Genomic DNA, 18344 nt, shown 5'->3' with positions numbered 1-18344 from the left:
TTTTTTTAAAGATTTTATTTATTTATTTGACAGAGAGAGACATAGCAAGAGAGGGAACACAAGCAGGGGGAGTGGGAGAGGGAGAAGCAGGCTTCCCGCGGAGCAGGGAGCCCGATGCGGGGCTCGATCCCAGGACTCTGGGATCATGACCTGAGCTGAAGGCAGATGCTTAATGACTGAGCCACCCAGGCGCCCCCAACTTTCCATTTTTTGGCTAAGTTATGCAAATCAAATTTTATTTTAAGTTGATCATTTCCCCTTGTGTAGCAGCCTCATTCAGCTCATATTAATCTTGAAACTAACAAAGGATAACATCTTTACCGCTTCCTTTCATATATGCTGCTACCACCATCCCCCTGGCCCCCGTTTGCAGATGCTCTGTGCTGTTGCTTCCTCAGTGAGCCTCATCGCAACTGCTGGTTTGGCGTAAGCTGTCACACGGGGCGGGGGGGGGCTCAGTACCCTGCACACCCACCCCTCAAGTTAATTGGGGCTGTGCTTCTGGCATTTGAGCTGAACACTGAAAGGAAAAAGAGAGAGAGAAGGAGCAGCCCAGGCCCCTTCAGATCTGGGGAAGAGCTTGGAGAACAGAATTTTAGTAGTTGCCAAAGCTCTGATGTGGGAACAAGCTTGGTGGGTTCAGAAGGATCACAGGTGTGGCCTACACATGAGTAGTAGAGAGTGTGGGAACAGAAGTCTGAGGGCCGCGGGGCTGGATCACATAGGGCCTTGCAGGGACCTGGATTTTATTATAAGAACAGGGACTTCATTCATCGTTCCTCATGTGTGTGTGTGTGTCTTTCATTCAATTTAGCAAATTCTAATTGAGCATCTCTTATGTATAGAAAGAAACAAACATAAAAGTATTATCCTTACAGTGCTTTTAGTTGGTTGAGTAGGGGAAAAGACACAGGTACCTAAACATCTAAAATCCAAGGTAAAGAGTGAAATGATACAAGGTGTGGATAACCAGGGTAGCAAGGATTGATAGTTCTTGAATAATTGCCTTCATCAGTTTTATTAAAAGCAGTGCCAGGCTCCCCATGTACTCCAGCACAGGGCTCGGTCATTGTCGTTTTGCATGGCATGCAGCCAGGGAAGTAGAGGCAGATGCGGTATTTGGTGGGGGCACACTTGACAGGTGCGTGGCTCAGAGTACTGTTCAGTATGGGCCAGGCACAGTTAGTAGATGAGCAAGTAAATGATGCTGTAAAAACCCAGGTTGGATGATCCTCAGAGCAAATATTTATTTGCATGGTTTTCCCGATCCCTCCTCTTTTTGGAGCTAATGGATATTTTCCATTGTCATTCTCTTCTGGCACCTTTATTCACAGTGGTCTGCATTATCACACTGGATTACTTTCTGGGCTTACTCCTGACTCACATAATTATACACTTATGCATTTTAGTGTATGGGGCCTTACAGCAGATAAATAATGAATGCATTGATTTGGCGGTGAGCCTGTACGAGGACTTCTATCTCTGTTTCATCCCCAGAGGCCTTATACCAATATTAATTAGGCATCCTGCCTCTCGGTAGCCCGAGCATTTTGCTCCCCGATGCTCCCTCCTCCCTGCAAAGTAGCATGATCGCTCGGTAAGCTGAAGACTGAAGCAGTCAGGTATGATCCAAAATTAGACCAAAGTAGCCATCCCTTGCTTTCCGTAGCTATTATTCCATAGGAATTATTCCGTAGCAAAAATTCCGTAGGAATTACACGAAAGAAGAACATTTGCTTCTTGGTGATTAGAGGACAAATTACCTCTCTGAATGCAACTGAAAAGTGATAAAATGGAAACACCCTCCCCCCCCCCCCATTTTTCCCCCAAGTAAATAAAAGTTTTTTTCATTGAAGAAATCACTCTGCTAGTAGGAGTACTTGTTTCAAAGATGTTTTGCTGTCACTCCAAATGTTTCGGGAATTTCTCTTAGAAGTACCTCAGAGGTGAGGGTAATGATAGCAGTTTTTGAGCACCTGCTCAGTGCAAGGCCTTGTGCTTCCAGGTACACATTAATACATTCAGTGCTCAGCATCCCTGGAAGGTGGGTGTGGTGGCTCTCTACCTCTGCATATCTCTAAGAAATTCTGTGCTGTTTTATTGAGAGCCACTGTTTCCTTTCTCTCTAAGTATATGCGTAAGATACAGCTCCAGAGGCTAATGCTTATTTTCAAAAATCACATTTATCCAAAATAAGAATAGTTTTTCCCACTTGAGTATATTGAAAAGAAGGTGCCATAGACTTAGGAAGTAATTCTGAAATAGAATATCTTACTGAATAATAACAATAGGGCTGTTGGTGCTCATTTTTTTTTTTTAAGATTTTATTTATTTATTTGACAGCGAGACCCAGCGAGAGAGGGAACACAAGCAGGGGGAGTGGGAGAGGGAGAAGCAGGCTTCCCGCAGAGCAGGGAGCCCAATGCGGGGCTCGATCCCAGGACCCGGGGATAACGACCTGAGCCGAAGGCAGATGCTTAACGACTGAGCCACCCAGGTGCCCCTGTTGTTGCTCATTTAACATTAAATATATCGTATTTCAATAAAATGTTTTTTTAAGAAAGTTGCCAGAATAACTATTTTAAGGTACAAAATTACGCTGGAAAGTGTAAGTTCTGTCTCCCCTGTTAAACCATTACTTTCAGTACTGTGTGGTCTTATCTCTTACACCTGTCTGGCTGTTCAGACATGTCACATACGCAGCCATCTAAACTTTGGCTCTTCAGGACCATTAGGGGAAGGATTACAGAGGGCCACGTTCTCCGAGTCCAAAACTTTATTTTGTTCAGCCAGTTTCAAGGCAAGTCTCATGTTGCATACTTTCCTGTTTTGTGGACCTGAGAGTATTGAGGAATTCATTTTTTCAGGCATTTGTGATTTCATAAGCATTTTTGAGCATCTGCCATCTGCTAGGCACTAGGAATGGGAATTTAGCCATGAACAGGTTACACAGGCCCCTACCTTCCTAGAGCTTTTGTGCAGGGAGATAAATACAATAAAAATAAACGAGTCCTAAACGGGACCATTTCGGGATGCGGTGGTGCTATGGAAAAGCCAGCATGGCGTGCCGTAGAGAGTAACCAAGTGGGCTGAGGCTGTGCGCTATTACAGGTTGACCGTGGAAGGGCACTTGGAGGAAGGGGCATTTAATCTGAGGCCTGTGTAAGAAGAAAGCCACCCATGGGAAGAGTCAGCTAGTGCAGATACCCTGAGCTGGCAGGAAGCAGGGCTGGATCCGGGTGCATCTCTGAGAATATGTGTTGTTGCACTCTTCCTGTGACCAAGGGATGCCACCTGTCCTGGAGGTGTACGAAAGGTTCCGTGTCCTACCCTGAGTGGCCTCAGACTCTTCAGGAATTTTGCGTCCTTATGTCCGGTTTGTATAATGTTTCTGAATCCCTCTGGTGGCCAGTTCTCATATAAGGCCTCTGTTGGCATGGCTTCTCTCAGTCTGTCTCAGCTTGGCAACGGCCTGTGCCTTCTCTGCCCGTTCAGATGACCAGACTTGTTAGGACTGTGAAATAACAGTGAAGAGTGTCCATTTCCAGGTCGGAAGTGCTTCTCTACATTAAAGCCCCTGCTCGTTAGTAATGTAGAGAGTGCGAAGCTGCTGTCTTGCAGGATTGGGGTTAGGGAAAGTGCTGTTCCGTTATTAGAGATCAGCATGTTCTCCTGGATGCCTTTATTTGTTAGTTCATCCTCCCTCTCCGCCCCCCGCCACCCATGTACCCTTTTGAGTTGAGTTCAACTGCAGATGCATACTTAGAAATGCAGGTCCATATATTAACATTGGGAAATACAATACTTTCATAGCCCATATTGCCTGCCCCTTTTCTCTTAGCCTTTATGTAATTTTATGCATAGGACATGGGATGTCACTGCAGGTGTGCTTGCCTGGCAGTTTGCGGCACATTTAGACATGGGTTATTCTGGAGGGGAGCCCCATCTCACTGAGCGACAGCGTCCCCTGCTTCTCTTACACATGGGGCCTGCAGAAGGGCATTTCACTTGGCTCCTTTGTGCCAGTGGCCAGACTCTAGAGTGGAGAAAGAGAAGTGTTACCCAGACCTAACTGTGACTGTACAGCTGTCAAATGCGGATGTTATTAATAACCTTTCAAAGTACGCACGTGAACTTTACACCCTGTTCGTTTATAGACGAGTTGGTAAAAATTCAACATAAATTCTGAGACTTTTCCCGAGCGGGGGGGGGGTAGAAAAAAAGGGGAAGCAGATAGCTGGTCTCATAAAATGTTACGGCTGGAATCTTCCACAAATCTTTGCTCATTTGGACTCATTAACTCTCTGTGCAAGGACATTAAAGCCCACTCATTAATTTCTCCTTGAATAGATCCATCTTTATGTGGTCATCATTCCCCAAAGCTGAATGGATAGGTTATTTTCTTCCAGAAGCAGATCTTTTTTTTTCCTTCCTCAAAAATAATGAAGCAGTGGTAAGATCCAGGGGGATCACGGGCACATACTCCCTCTACCATGGTCGGCTCTTCTTTTTTTTTTTTTTTTTTAAAGATTTTATTTATTTGACAGAGAGAGACAGCGAGAGAGGGAACACACGCAGGGGGAGTGGGAGAGGGAGAAGCAGGCCTCCTGCGGAGCAGGGAGCCCGATGTGGGGCATCGATCCCAGGACCCCGGGATCATGACCTGAGCCGAAGGCAGACGCTTAACGACTGAGCCACCCAGGCGCCCCATGGTCGGCTCTTCTCTTCCTGGATGTGTATCACTTGGCGAGCAAGCTGTTTTACTTCTCAAAAGCCCGGGGTTTTCCGTCAGGAAAAAAAAAAAAAAGGCAAGAATATGGATATAAAAAGATAAATGGTAGCTATTATTGGGATTGTTTTTTAAATGTCCTTCCCACAAAAGCAGTTCATCAAAAGAGAAACCCATTAGATTGTCTCTTAAAAGAATGCTTATTTGCACTTTATTTGCATTACTTTCTTTCTCTTGAATGCTCCTAATACCCTAAATGGCTTTTAATTTCTCAACTCAGATTTGTCTTTGAAAACAGGTGGATGGTCCCTACCCGCGTAAAGATGAGGCTCTATTTTTAGATCCAGTTCATCACAGACATCTCGGAATAATGCAGAACTGGGTAGCAGTGAGGAGGTCAAGTTGCCAGGACCTGCGTTCAGAGTCCTGCTCTGTAGTCCTAGCCAAGTTGAACCTTCTGAGCCTCTGCCTCATCTATAAAATGAATTTAATAAGAGTACTTCTGTCACAGGGTTTTTGTGAGAATTACATGAGGCGGTCTGTGTAAACCTCAGCACCCTTTATGCCCTGCTAACATTTATTAAAATGTTGTTCTCCTCCCTCTTTTCTCTAAAGTACAAATCTCAACTCCTTGAAATAACTCAAACCTTGTCTCCCGTGAAACTGCCTCATGAAACACTTGAGTGTGGCGTGCAGTGTCACGGTGTTCTGAGACGGTCGCAGACACTAACCAGATGAGCATTTTATATATAGTGAGAGATACACAGTGATTTTGAGGGTATCTTCTGTTAATGGTAAGGATCCTAGTCTTCCGCTTGGAACAGTTCTGGACAATGTAAAAGCTGTGAATGGGCTTAAAGGAAAATACTAAACAGAAGTGCAGGTGGGACGTGGCTGTGACAAATGTGTGGAGGTGGAAGATAAGCAAGGGGCATGGTGGAGACCACGTCACACTTGCAGTCCGAAAACCCAGATTTCACCTCAGCATCCCGTTAGATTTGAGATCCAATAGACATTTGTGTGAGATGTGACTTTAGCCTCTTCTGGCTCTCTGACTTCGGACACCTTAATTAATATTTCCCTCCCTCCCTCCCTCCCTCTCTACAAATATTTATGACGGTCTGTCACATTTCCTTATCTTAAAAACGTAGATGCTGCTTTATGGGGTTTTCATAAAGAAGCCATGCAAAGTGAGAAGTCATTGACAGCATATATATCTCACCTACTTGGTATACGTCTGCTCTGGGAAGCTTAGGCCTGGTGTAGCAGGTGCTCCGGAAGCTTTCGCTCTCGTGTTATTCGGGACTTGTGTTGCAAGTGATAGAATCCCCGCTTCAACCAGCTCGGGGGAAGAGGAACGTACTGTCTGGTGTACTCAGTCTGCAGGAAGGTTAGCAGTGACCTTGGGTGCCTCTGGAAGGCAGGACTCCGACACCACTGCTCGGGTCTGGTGCTGTGTGTGGGTTATCATGCTGTCTGGCCAGATTGTTCCCTACAGATGGAGACAGAACCCCTGGCGGGCCCCAGGCCCTCCTCCCCAGAAAGGATCTGCACCTTGCGGTCCCTGTTCCCAAGGCCAGAAGACCTGTGAGGAGCCTGAGCCCAGTGTGGGTCAGGTGCCCACCCCGCCAGCCAGCGGGGTCCACAACTGGAAAGGGCAAGTGGCCAGTTGAGCCACAGGTTGAGAGTGGCGGGAAAGACCATCTTGCAGGACAAGGGAGTGACCGTTGCCTGCTGGCAATGCATTTACCCTTTCGTCTCTTTTCGTGCGACCTTCAGGGGTAGGACTTACCGTTGCTGGCCTTCAGTTTTCTCCTCTGAAGTTTCGAGGTGTCGATGATGTCATGGATGTGAGTGTACATTGAATGGTCTTAAATTTTATGTAGATAAGTTCATTATTACTGCTGTTACTGCTCATGCCTTCCAAATCTTGACACCCCATCCAGGGGTCCCCAGTCTCTGGATCGTTGGCCCTCGGGGAAGCAGAGAGGGGGTTTAAAGTTATTTTAAGAAGTTAGGTCAGGGCGCCTGGGTGGCTCAGCTGGTTGAGCGACTGCCTTCGGCTCAGGTCATGATCCTGGAGTCCCGGGATCGAGTCCCGTGTCGGGCTCCCTGCTTGTCGGGGGGTCTGCTGCTCCCTCTGACCCTCCCCCCTCTCATGTGCTCTCTCTCTCTCTCATTCTCTCTCTCAAATAAATAAATAAAAATCTTTAAAAAAAAAAAAGTTAGGTCAGTGTGCCATATGTATATCTATTTTGAATACAACCCTTTTGAAATTTGATTTCGAATTGAAACACCCCTTCTGAAAAGAGCACGTATCCTAAGTGCCCAGTCTTCACAAACAGCACAATTGTATATCCAGCCCCTGAATGAAGAAGCAACAGTGACAGTCCCCTAGATCCTTCCCCAGCTTGTAGCACAAGTAGATTGATCTAGATGTGCTTATTTAACTCCATCTAAGAAATCATCTGAAAGCATTACCAGCATCATGGTAGCGTTTTCCTTGCTGTCCTTTTTCAGTAAACAGAATTTTAAAATACAGCTGGCCTTATGTCATTTTTTTGTATGCTAAAAGGAATCTTCAGGTCACTCTTATTACACCCTTTTAAATGTTTTCTTCCTGGCTGAAATTACCATCAGGTGATAAGTGTTGGAACGGTTCCCGTAGTTACGCGTCATTCACGTCTTAGGCTTGCCTGCGTCCCTTCCCGGGTACCACCCTCTCCCAGTGAGAGAAGTAAGTCTTCCTCTATCTTAAGTGTCTTGTATTTTCTTTCCCATGCGGAGCTTGGGGTGATAACTGACTGACCACCATGTTGTCAGCTTCACCCAGCACTGAGCTTTGTGGGACGACTCTGCATTTACCCCCCAAACATGACTCCTCAGATCCTGGGCACTTCCAGTCTCTGAACTGGTCTGCTGTTCATAAATATGTCCGCATAAGTATGTCTGTGGTAACTCAGCAAAACAAATGCCATTACGAATGATCTACCAAGTTTTCCAACATCTTTTCCCCCCCGTTTTTCTCTTTTAGGCTCTAGACCAAGATAGAACAGCCTTGCAGAAAGTGAAGAAATCTGTAAAAGCAATATATAATTCCGGTCAAGGTAAGTACTTACCAAAGCAGACAGCATGAATTATATATAATGTCTACAGTTTTCTCTGTTATCTGTAAGATGCTATGTTTATAGGAGACTTGATACCAAAGGAAAAATAAGTAGGTCAAAGAAATTCAGCTTTTCTCTTTTTTCTCGGTTTCTTCTCAGCCTACACCAGTTACTGTTTCCAAACTTAAACGATTAAAGAACCTGAGTTGCAGTGGGTTTTAGTATACATTTAAAAACTTGGCAGGGCTACGGGGAATTTTGTCACAAAATGGGACATGTGACGTAGGAGCTATTGATCATCTCTCGTGTAGTTGGTCAGTCTGTAGCTCAGTGGCCTCAGTGAGGGACGCAAGGATCTTTCCTTCTGCCGTACACATTTGGAAATCAATATTGGTGCTGGGCGTGGGGTGAGAGAAGGGGGGAGGTTGAACTGAAACCCGGAGAGACCTGCCAACCAGAGTCTATTCTTGTGGCTGAGGGCGTGTCCGGTAACCTGTATCACTGAATGTGTTAGCTGGGTCTGCTGACTTTGTCATCTTGGCAACAAAAGTCTGTTTTCAGGGGATCAGAAGAAGTAAACCTAGTTAAGATAAACAATGGCTAACCACAAGAAAGGGTAGGTTCCATCGCCCCAGGGAAGGAGAGGGGAGGCTTGGAACTGTCAAGTGAGTTTCAAGGTCTCTGACTCACGTCTTTTGTTAGGATTTCTGTGGTACTAGCTCACCTACCCAGAGAGAAGGTCTGAGGAATCCGTTTTCTGTAGCATAACAAACCCCCGAGGGGATGGCAGCGAGTCCAATGGAAAGGGCACAGACTTTGAAGTTGGACCAGTGTGGGTTTGTACCCCCACCCTGCCCCTTACTAGCAATGTAACCTTAAGCTGGTTACTTCACTTTTCTGAACCTCCGTCTTTTCTGTAAAGCACAGATTGTGGTATTACAGTGTTGTTGAAGGGAGTTAAGGAGCTCATATCTATAAAGAGCCTATCACCTCAGGGCAGTTCAGTAAATGCCATACATTCATATTTTATATAAATTTTATATTTTATTTATATTCATACTCATAATTGTCATAAAATTTTGGAGTTGAAAGGAATGTTGAAAAAGGAAAAACTCAACCTTCAGATACTTTATGGAACTCCCCTCCTTATCAGAGGTGGGAATCAGTCTCAATAAGCTGGAAACCCAGTTGTCTCTTGTCTTCAAAGCCCTTCGGCCTAACTGGTAACCCATTCTGTATCCTGGTTTCTTGATACCCCTCTCTCTAATTTCTTTATATCTAAGAACACACTAACTTCTAATTAAGATATAGGTAATTAGATGATTGCCTAGTTATGTAGTGATGTTTTAAATGTTTAAATATTTCAAACGTTTTAAGTCTTGGCCTAATTTATATAACTTCTACCATAGCTTCATTCTGATTTACTCCCAAAGTATGGTAGTCCCTTTCTAGATATTTGCAATTTGTGGAGAGGTGGGTGGGGCATATAACTAGGAGGTAGCATGAGGAGAAGCTTCTGAGGTGCTGATACTGTTCTGTTTCTTGATTTGGGGATGATTACATAGTTAAGTCCATTTTTTGATAATTCATCAAATGCTACACTTAAGATTGATGTACTTTTTTATATGGATGCAGGTATATTATGCATCAATGAAAGTATATATAAGATTTATATACAAATAGGTTTATTGAAGCATTGATTGTGACCATCCAGATCTGTTCTGGAAAAACAAAAAACAAATGGGGATTTTTTAAGATCTATTTAATAGAATAAAGTAGTTTTTATGAAAAAGAAACTTAGTGTAGATCACTAACTTTATCAGTACTTGTTAAATTACTTAACTTCCATGAATCTTAAATTACCTCACCATAAAATGAGAAAATAGTATCTGATTTGCAGAGTATCAAATGGATAAATGAAGTAATATTTAAATCCACCTAACAAACTTCCTGCCACATCATAGATGCTTCACACGTGGGAAAAATGACAGCTAGATCAGCGGCATGGGTTCCTTCTCTATATTAATTCAGTCTCCTGCAGATAGCACTGGACCAGCCCAATTTTCTAAAGAGCTTAATGAGCCATAATCTGCCTCAGGAATAAGTGTCAGTTCTCCATACTGTTATGGTGTATGCTTGAGGCTCTCAGCTTACGAGTCACAGAAGAGAGACCTCTGATTTGCATCAGAATGCTGCTGCCATATTTACTCTGCTAGGGGCTCCACGTAACTCCTTCCCCCCACCCAGTTCCCTTGCTCAAGACGCATCCCCTCCGTGTCCTGCAGTGACCACAATCACATTCAGCTCCTCACACAAAGGCTCTTTTACTTGGTAGGGATGGGCTTCATCTTGTTCTTTAAAGGGCTTTCCTTGGTCACAGCTGTCTTGGCCATGGCAGAAGGGAGAGGTTGTCCCTGCATGTGCGTAAGGTCGTGAGTTCAAGGAATGTGTGTGATGAGGGAGCAGCAGAAGGCTGGCTGAAGACAAAGCATAAGCTGACATCCTGCAATCTCCCTCCACCCCCCATTCCTGGGTGGGACATGTGTGACATTCTTCCAAGAATCTCCCAACTATCTTAATGCCTTGATAGAGGGGTAAACAACCTTACCTGGACAATGGCAAGGCCTCTGGTATCTTTAGGTCCTCTTTAGCATAGGAGAGTTCTTTTGAAACCTCCCTTTTCCTTACCTCCCCCAACCCCATAGTATATAATCAGTCACCCCCCACAACCCTCCGGTACAGCAGCTCTTTCTGCCCACGGGTCCTGTCCCCTCACTTTAATAAAATCACCTTTTTGCACCAAAGACGTCTCAAGAGTTCTTTCTTGGCCGTCGGCTTCGAACCCTAATAATGTCTTTCCTGCATCAGTGTGCGGTTTGGTTGCCTTTTCCTCCATGAGATTGTTCTCGCCTGGTGGATGGGGGCCACAGCTGGCTGAGCGTTGATCACTCCCACCCTGGATGGATTAGGGGTTCTCCTGTGTACTTTGCGGTAGGTCTCTACTATCTAACAGTGTAGCTTCTAGTCACATATGGCTTTTTAAATTTAAATTAATTAAAATACAGTAAGATTTAAAATTCAGGTCCCCCAGTCCCAGTATTCACATTTTGAGTGCTCAGTAGCCACATGGGACTAGCCGCTACAGTATTGGACGGCACAGACCCAGGGCATCCCCATCATCCCAGGAAATCATTTTGCTGCTCGAGAGCGTATGTCCCATTGTATTGTAACTGTTGACTGGTCTCTCTGGCATTAGGCCGGCAAGTGTCAACCCTGACTTTTCATGAGAATCACCCAAAAACACTTAAAACACAAACACAGGGGTCCCTCAGGCCCACCTGCCAAGAGTTGTTCTAGAGTGAGGCCCAGGTATTGGGATTCTAATAAATGACCCCACAGGTATTATGCAGGTAAAACTGAGAGCTGCTGCACCAGCCCATGACCCACTTGATGAGGGCTGTTACTCTGTCTTTTATCTTTATATATTATGTATTTGTCACCATAGTTTATTAATTCAACAAATGTTTATTGAGCAACTGTTATATGATACTGTTCTGGGGGTTGAGGATAATACACAAATCAGAATCTCTGCCTTCATGAATTTTACAGTTCAGTGGGAGAGATGGATGTTAGATCCCCAAACCAGAAAGGATTTTATCATTTAGACACTGGAAAGCTTCCCAAGAGGGATCTGATACAGTCTGACAGGGTGCTCAGTGGAACACCTCTCAGAGGATGTGGTGTTCACTGGGTGTTGATTGTACTAAGCTAAGCTGAGCAACCTATGAGGTAGGGCCAACGTCACCCCCATTTTATAGATGGTGGGGCTGAAGCTTCAAGAGCCAGGCAAACTTCAGCAAGGTGCCATGCCTAACAGTAATGGAACTTGGCTCCAGCCTTGCTGTTAACAGCTACTCTCCACCTGTCTTCTACCTGCCATTTAGTAGGGGTTCAACAGATATGCAGTGAATTGCTCCATGGTGGCTAGAGAGGTCCCCGAGAAGCTCTCCGTGAATGGCTGTTCAATGTTTAATCATGTTTAATCAGGACGTGAGTGAGTCGCTTCAGTGTAACTTCCCAGGAGTGTAATCCCGGATGACTTTACAAGTTCCTGGAGAGAGGGGCCACACTAGTTACCATGTCCATGGCTTGGAAGTGCAGGGAGAAACTCGACCTCACAGACCGCTGGGACCTTATAGGGTTTCCGCCATTACAAACGAGTGTAGCTTGTGTGAGCAGCACTGTGACATTTAATTCTTAAAAAATAGCTAGATGAGTAAAACAGTGGGGTTGCCGATCTTTCCATGATACATGCTCAGTGGAATCTGGGTTATTCCCGTCCAAGGGCTTTTGGCCTAATCCAGAGAAGCCACAGAGGCTGAACCCTGGTATCTGTTTCCCAGTGTTTTCATAATTTTCTTGTTTTCTCACAGTGCTTAAGTGACACAAAACCCATGTGATGGTCTTTAAAGTTCTAAGAAGGATTTTTTATTTCTGGTTTGAGATGACCAGCCAGCCCACCACCACCACGACCTACCCCACCAGATGATTTGAACATGGTTTGTATTTATTTGACAGAGCGCACAAGCAGGGGGAGTGGCAGGCAGAGGGAGAGGGAGAAGCAGGCTCCCACTGAGCAGGGAGCCCTAGGAGCAGGGAGCCCCAGGATCATGACCTGAGCCGACGGCAGACGCTTAACCCACTGAGCTACCCAGGCACTCCTTCCCAGATGATTTGAAAGATGGTTGAGAATGGTAAAGGGTCTTATTTTACAATGTATTTATTATGATTACACATAAGCTTTATCAGTATGAATTGGAACACAGTATAACAACAAATTTTATTGGAAAGACAAGTTATCTCCCCAGAAGCCCTTTAGTTTGAAAATGGCTTGGGGACTTTGTCTCTTTCTCTTATGCCCCGTTGTGTATGAGGACATTCAAAAACAAAAAACTGAGTTCTGTGAACTGCTTGATCAAGGGAAAATTTTCCAAGCTATTCAGCCTTCCCGTCTTGTTTCTAAGTTTTGAAGTGTTGATGTTTTTTGTTTTGTTTTGTTTTTTTAAAGATTTTATTTATTTGACAGAGACAGAGACAGCGAGAGCAGGAACACAAGCAGGGGGAGTGGGAGAGGGAGAAGCAGGCTTCCCGCTGAGCAGGGAGCCCGATGTGGGACTCGATCCCAGGACTCGGGGATCATGACCTGAGCCGAAGGCAGCCACTTAACGACTGAGCCACCCACGCGCCCCTGAAGTGTTGATGTTATTAATCTGTGAAGTATATTGTCATTTAGAAGTTTGCCTTGGTACGTGTGTCCTTCCCTCCCTCCTTCCTCCCCTCCCCCACTTCTCTGTTCCCCTAATGTATTTAAAATAGCTAGTAGTTTCTTGAACACTAGAGACTTTAAAATATGTTGCAGTCTTTGACACTTTTTCTTTCCAAGGGCAGAGCCTAATTCTCTTCTCCTGGAATGTGTGCCAGACTTACTACCCTCCTCTAATGAACAGAATGTGATGGAAGTGATATCATGAGATTTCCAAGGCCAGTTCATAAAAGAGATCACTTCCACCTGGGTCTCTCCACTCCTCCATCATTTGTTCTGGAGGAAGCCAGCCACCCTCTTTGCGAGGAAACCATGAACCACCACTGTAGCGACTGCCAGCCCCAGTCATGCCTTCAGTTGCCTGCAGCCCTGCTGACATGCCGCCTCAAGCTTTGTACGAGACCCTGGCTCAGAGCAGTAGACGAGGGACTGGCATTCATAAGATTTCTGCCCTTGCAGACATGGGCGTGTGCACGCAAATCCCAGGCTCAGCAAAAGTCAGTGTGTGTTTCTTGAGAAAGAGGAGCTCGCTGCTTGTCAGTGCTGTTAAAAACACAAAGTGAAACATACCGTACTTTTATAAAATGAAAGAGGCATGTATTTCGTAGAAAGCATGGGTGCACCAAATTTTTTGTTCTGTCAATGATCTAGTTGGGTTGCATTTGTTAATCTTTTTGAACAGATGTATTATTACATCCATGTACACTTTTCCTTGGGAGTGAAGACCAAGAATATTCCTGCTACTAGGTCTTTTTCTGTGATAATTTTTTTTCACAAATCCAAATGTGGATTTTATTATTAAATAGTGGCTTCCTTAAAATTCATGCCAAGATCTATTTGGAATACATTTTAGCTTATTAGTAACACATGGTGCCCCCTAGAAACACATAACATTGTTAGTCTGAAAGTTGGGACTCTTTAAATCCTTTAATTTTAGTGAATAAAAAAAATGACAGTGGTATGTAATTTGATTGCAAGCATATGATATGGAAGCCTTATTTCCAAAATAGAGCACGATTGTCATAAATAGTTCAATAACCTTTTCACATTAGGGAAAAAAGCAGTTTTCCTTTGCCTTCCCCTTTTGGTTTAGAATTATGGAGTGAGTAGTTTTATAAGAACATTTGTGTTTTCTAAATCAAAATTAATGTGTGATGTTCGCCCCAGATTTTCATTTTGTTAATTTTATCTATTTTAAGAAATAGCTCACAGTGTGTGACGAAATCTAAGATTTTAAAGGTAAGGTGCTAAATTCATCAGTGGATAGGAAAGTGAATGGTTTTGTATCTAAGGAAGTTCATTTTAGCTCTTTTAGTTAACATTTTGTCAAATTTAAAGGTATAGTAGGAAGTGAATTGTAACCAAAATTGATAAATTAAGTTTCGTGTCTTACCGTTGTATCATGTAATGGTATTTTTAATCCTGTAGTATTCAGTGGGGAGAAAAAGTTTCCTAACTGAAATAGTTAAGAGATAAAATAGATTAGAATTTTAATAGAAAGATGTGGAAGCATAAAACGTCAAAAGGTATACAAAGAGCACCTGGTCTGTTTAGGAAATTTTATATATTTTTTGCTATTTTCTAAGTTTGCAGATTATCATCTGATTTTTGAAAATTTTTTGAATTAAAGTAAACTTGTTAGTAAAGAAATAATTTTAAGCCCTCAGAAGTAGAAGGCTTTAGATTGAAATTGTAAATACCTTTTGGTGGTGGTAGTGATTTAAGCAAAGTCTAAACAAATTACTGGGGCCTGCAAGGCATTTTGCAATTGTGGGTCCATCATTACTCCTTAGGAGGTGAAAACAAGTTGAAATAATGAGTTCCTTCAAAATGGTCAAGGAAGGAAGCTTTTTCCAAAAGGAAGTATACTTATCCAGGAGAGTATTACTCCTCAAATTGTGAAGGGATAAAATAGGAGGAATTTTTACAACTGCATTTAGAAAATCGAAGTCTCTTTCTAGAGTAATCTTGTAACTCCTAGGCTGTTTAAGAAGTTCCAGTTTTCATATTCAAGCCATTGGCTGAAATACTGTTACTTAAAATCAGAGGCTATCTGGGTGTGGGGGGGGAGGTGCACACACTTCATCTGCTGGCCTGGAATGAGGGCTCTCAACTTTAAAATGAGTTAATTTTTTATGATGTATGCACTCATGGGAGCATTCTTTATGAGAAATTAAGTCATTTTATTTTTTTTTAAATATTTTATTTGTCAGAGAGCACGAGTGGGGGGTGGGGGGGGAGCGGCAGGCAGAGGGAGAAGCAGGCTCCCCGCTGAGCAAGGAGCCTGATGCCTGATGTGGGGCTTGATCCCAGGGTCCTGGGATCATGACCTGAGCAGAAGGCAGACATAACCGACTGAGCCACCCAGGTGTCCCAAGAAATTAAGTCATTTTAAATAAAATTGGGAGTGCTCATTCCACAACCAGTACCTTGGGTTTTTTTTAAAGCCTCAAGATGAAGAACAGAAATACTCGGTTAAAGGTAAATATAAAAACACGTCCTCTACCTTAATAGTCCAAATTTTGTAGAAATAACAAATTACATGGGCGCCTGGGTGGCTCAGTCGGTGAAGCATCTGCCTTCAGCTCAGGTTATGATCTCAGGGTCCTGGGATCGAGCCCCATGGCAGGCTGTCTGCTCAGAGGGGAGTCTGCTTCTCCCTCTCCCTCTTGCTCTTGATCTCTCTTGCTCTTGATCTCCCTATGCTCTTGATCTCAGGCCTGACACTCCCCCTGCTCTCTTTTCTCTCTGTCAAATAAATAAAAAAAAAATTTAAAAAATTTTTTAGAAATAATAAATTACAGCTGACCTTTTTTGAGCGCCTATCTGCCAGGTGTCTTACATACATTTACCGTGTTAGTTATCTCAGCGGTCCTGTATGCAAGACACTATTATCCCCACTTTAGGAGTGAAGTAACCTAGTTTAAATCACTTATACAGCTATTAAGTTTAAATTTAAACTGGTTTATTTACACAGCTAGTAAGCAGTGACGAGATTTGAAAGTTAGGTCTTTGTGATCCCAAGGCTGCTGAGGCAGAATTGTCAGATTAGTAACTGTCAGGTGAGAGTGACTGCCAGCCCAGGATGGGGCACTGAGAACTCAGAGGAGTGTAGGGCCTGGGGGCCCAGTGCCCTGGGGTGACTCACCCGTGCAGGGAGAAGGACAAGTCAAACAAGCAGCAGTCCTACAGCATGAAGGTGCTAGGTTGGTCTCTCGGAAAGAGGAGCAGCTTTCTCACTTTAAATACAAAGCAGGTGGGGCAGGCGCCTGGGTGGCTCAGTTGGTTAAGCATGTCTGCCTTTGACTCAGGTCATGGTCCCCGGATCCTGGGATCCAGCCCTGCGTTGGGCTCCCAGCTCAGTGAGGAGTCTGCTTCTCCCTCTCCCTCTGCCCCTCCCCCCCCAGCTTGTACTCTCTCTCTCTCCCTCTCAAATAAACGAATAAAATCTTATAAATAATACATACATGCATACAAAGTGGAACTGACACTGACTAGCCACACAGTATTTCTCCACCCTCACTCCTGTTACCAGGTGCTCTGTCATTGGCATAATTTATGAATGAACAATGAAGCCCGTAAACCAGTGTATTCTCTGACAGAGACTAAAATGCTTCCCTCACAGCCTTAGTAGCATCATGGAAGAGGTCACACAGATTTGGGGATCAAATACTGACTTAGCCCCTGATTGGTGGCTGGGAGCACTTTGTCAGAGAATACTTTGAGCAGTTGTTGCTTCATTTCTGAAAATGGAAAAATAGTTTCCACCTCACTGGACCGTGGTGAAGCATAACACAGGTCATGTAGGTACCCAACTATAGTGTCAATGATGATTACTTCATCCTCCTTGACTTGAGGCTTTCTGCAATAGCAGAGGGAAATTCGGAACAAACTTAATTGTGTGTGTTTAAATTGCTTCGCTTTACCCACCCCCCCCATGTTGTGAAAGTTGGAAAGAACATACTTAAAATATTTAATATGATACTGGGATATAGCAATCATCAGTGGTAGTTATTATAATTACACCTAGTTGCAAAAATTTAATCAACACTGGAAAAATTTTAGCCAGTATGTCTTCAAATTATTTATTCTTACATTGTTTCTTCTTTTTGTTTCTTGGACTCAAGTTACATTTGTGTTAGACTGCTTGAAATTCTCCCACAGGCCATTGAGATTTTATTTTTAATCTTTAAACTCCTTGTGCTTCAGTTTGGATAATTTCTACCTTCAGGTTTCAGATTTACTGCTCATTTCTTCTTCAGTATCCAGTCTGCTGTTAGTCTCATCCAATTAATTTTTATTTCAGATACTGTATGTTTTTAGTTCTTGAATTTCCGTTTGGTCCTTTTTTAAAACTTCTGTCTTTCCTGAAGTTCTTCATCTCTTCACCCATTTTATCCATCTTTTCCTATAAATTCTTGAACTTATTTATAATATTTATTTTGATGTCCAGCATCTAGGTTGTCTCTGGTTCTGTTTCTTTTGACTGGATTCTTCTCTCTTGATTTTTGACTACATTTTTCTGTTTCTTTGTATGTCTAATAATTTCTGTTTGCATGGTAGACATTTGAATTGTATGACATAGAGACTCTGGATTCCTTTATATTCCTATGAAGTGTGTGGTGTTTTATTCTAGTATGTGGTCAAATTTCTGGTGATGACCATCACCTTGATGTTAGGGTAAGTTTATTTTAGTTTTGCTCATAGTCCCAGGATATAGCCCTTAGTCCTGCAACATCATCCATACTCATATGGCTCGATCTGCCTGGGCTTTCAGCCCAGAGTATTTATCAAGCCCTGCTAACTCTGTGGGATTTGAATTCCAAACTCTCCTCAGCGTTGGGAAGTTGCTGGAATCTGCTTAGCTCTTTAGATGTTGTTTTCTGCTGGGCTTCTTGAAGTATATGCTGCTCAGGTCAGCCAAGGACTGGAATTGAGGGTTTCCTTTCCTGTGACTTCTTCCTTTCTAGGATTTTCCCCCTCAATTTCCAGCTGCTGAAGCAATCCTAAACTCTGACCTCTGATACCTCAGCTGAGTAAAATGCCACTTTCTGCTTGTGTTCTGTTCTCCTTGCCCAGCATGGACTCAAGTCTGCCCTTAGGAGAAAAGCCAGTTAAATATGGTCTTCTCTGGTATGGTTCTCTTCCTTAAAAGGTGATATCCCCTCCTGTTTCTGCCTGCTTT

The 18344-nt window shown here is 43.5% G+C and overlaps 1 protein-coding gene across 5 annotated transcripts in view; it reads left to right on the top strand.

Moving 5' to 3' along the window:
* The window catches only part of ASAP1 (ArfGAP with SH3 domain, ankyrin repeat and PH domain 1), a 285399-nt gene that overhangs the window by 116590 nt on the left and 150465 nt on the right, over nt 1-18344 (top strand). For all 5 annotated transcript variants that reach the window (XM_044914674.1, XM_021688804.1, XM_044914676.1 and 2 more), the window contains one exon: nt 7764-7836. In XM_044914674.1, the coding sequence (XP_044770609.1) occupies nt 7764-7836 (73 nt within the window). The remainder of the gene's footprint in view (nt 1-7763; nt 7837-18344) is intronic.

The sequence above is a fragment of the Neomonachus schauinslandi genome, chromosome 4, assembly GCF_002201575.2.
Source record: "Neomonachus schauinslandi chromosome 4, ASM220157v2, whole genome shotgun sequence".
NCBI classification, from domain to species: domain Eukaryota; kingdom Metazoa; phylum Chordata; class Mammalia; order Carnivora; family Phocidae; genus Neomonachus; species Neomonachus schauinslandi.
The sequence above is the reverse complement of the archived record's forward strand: the minus strand, read 5'-3'. Positions and strand labels throughout refer to the sequence as shown.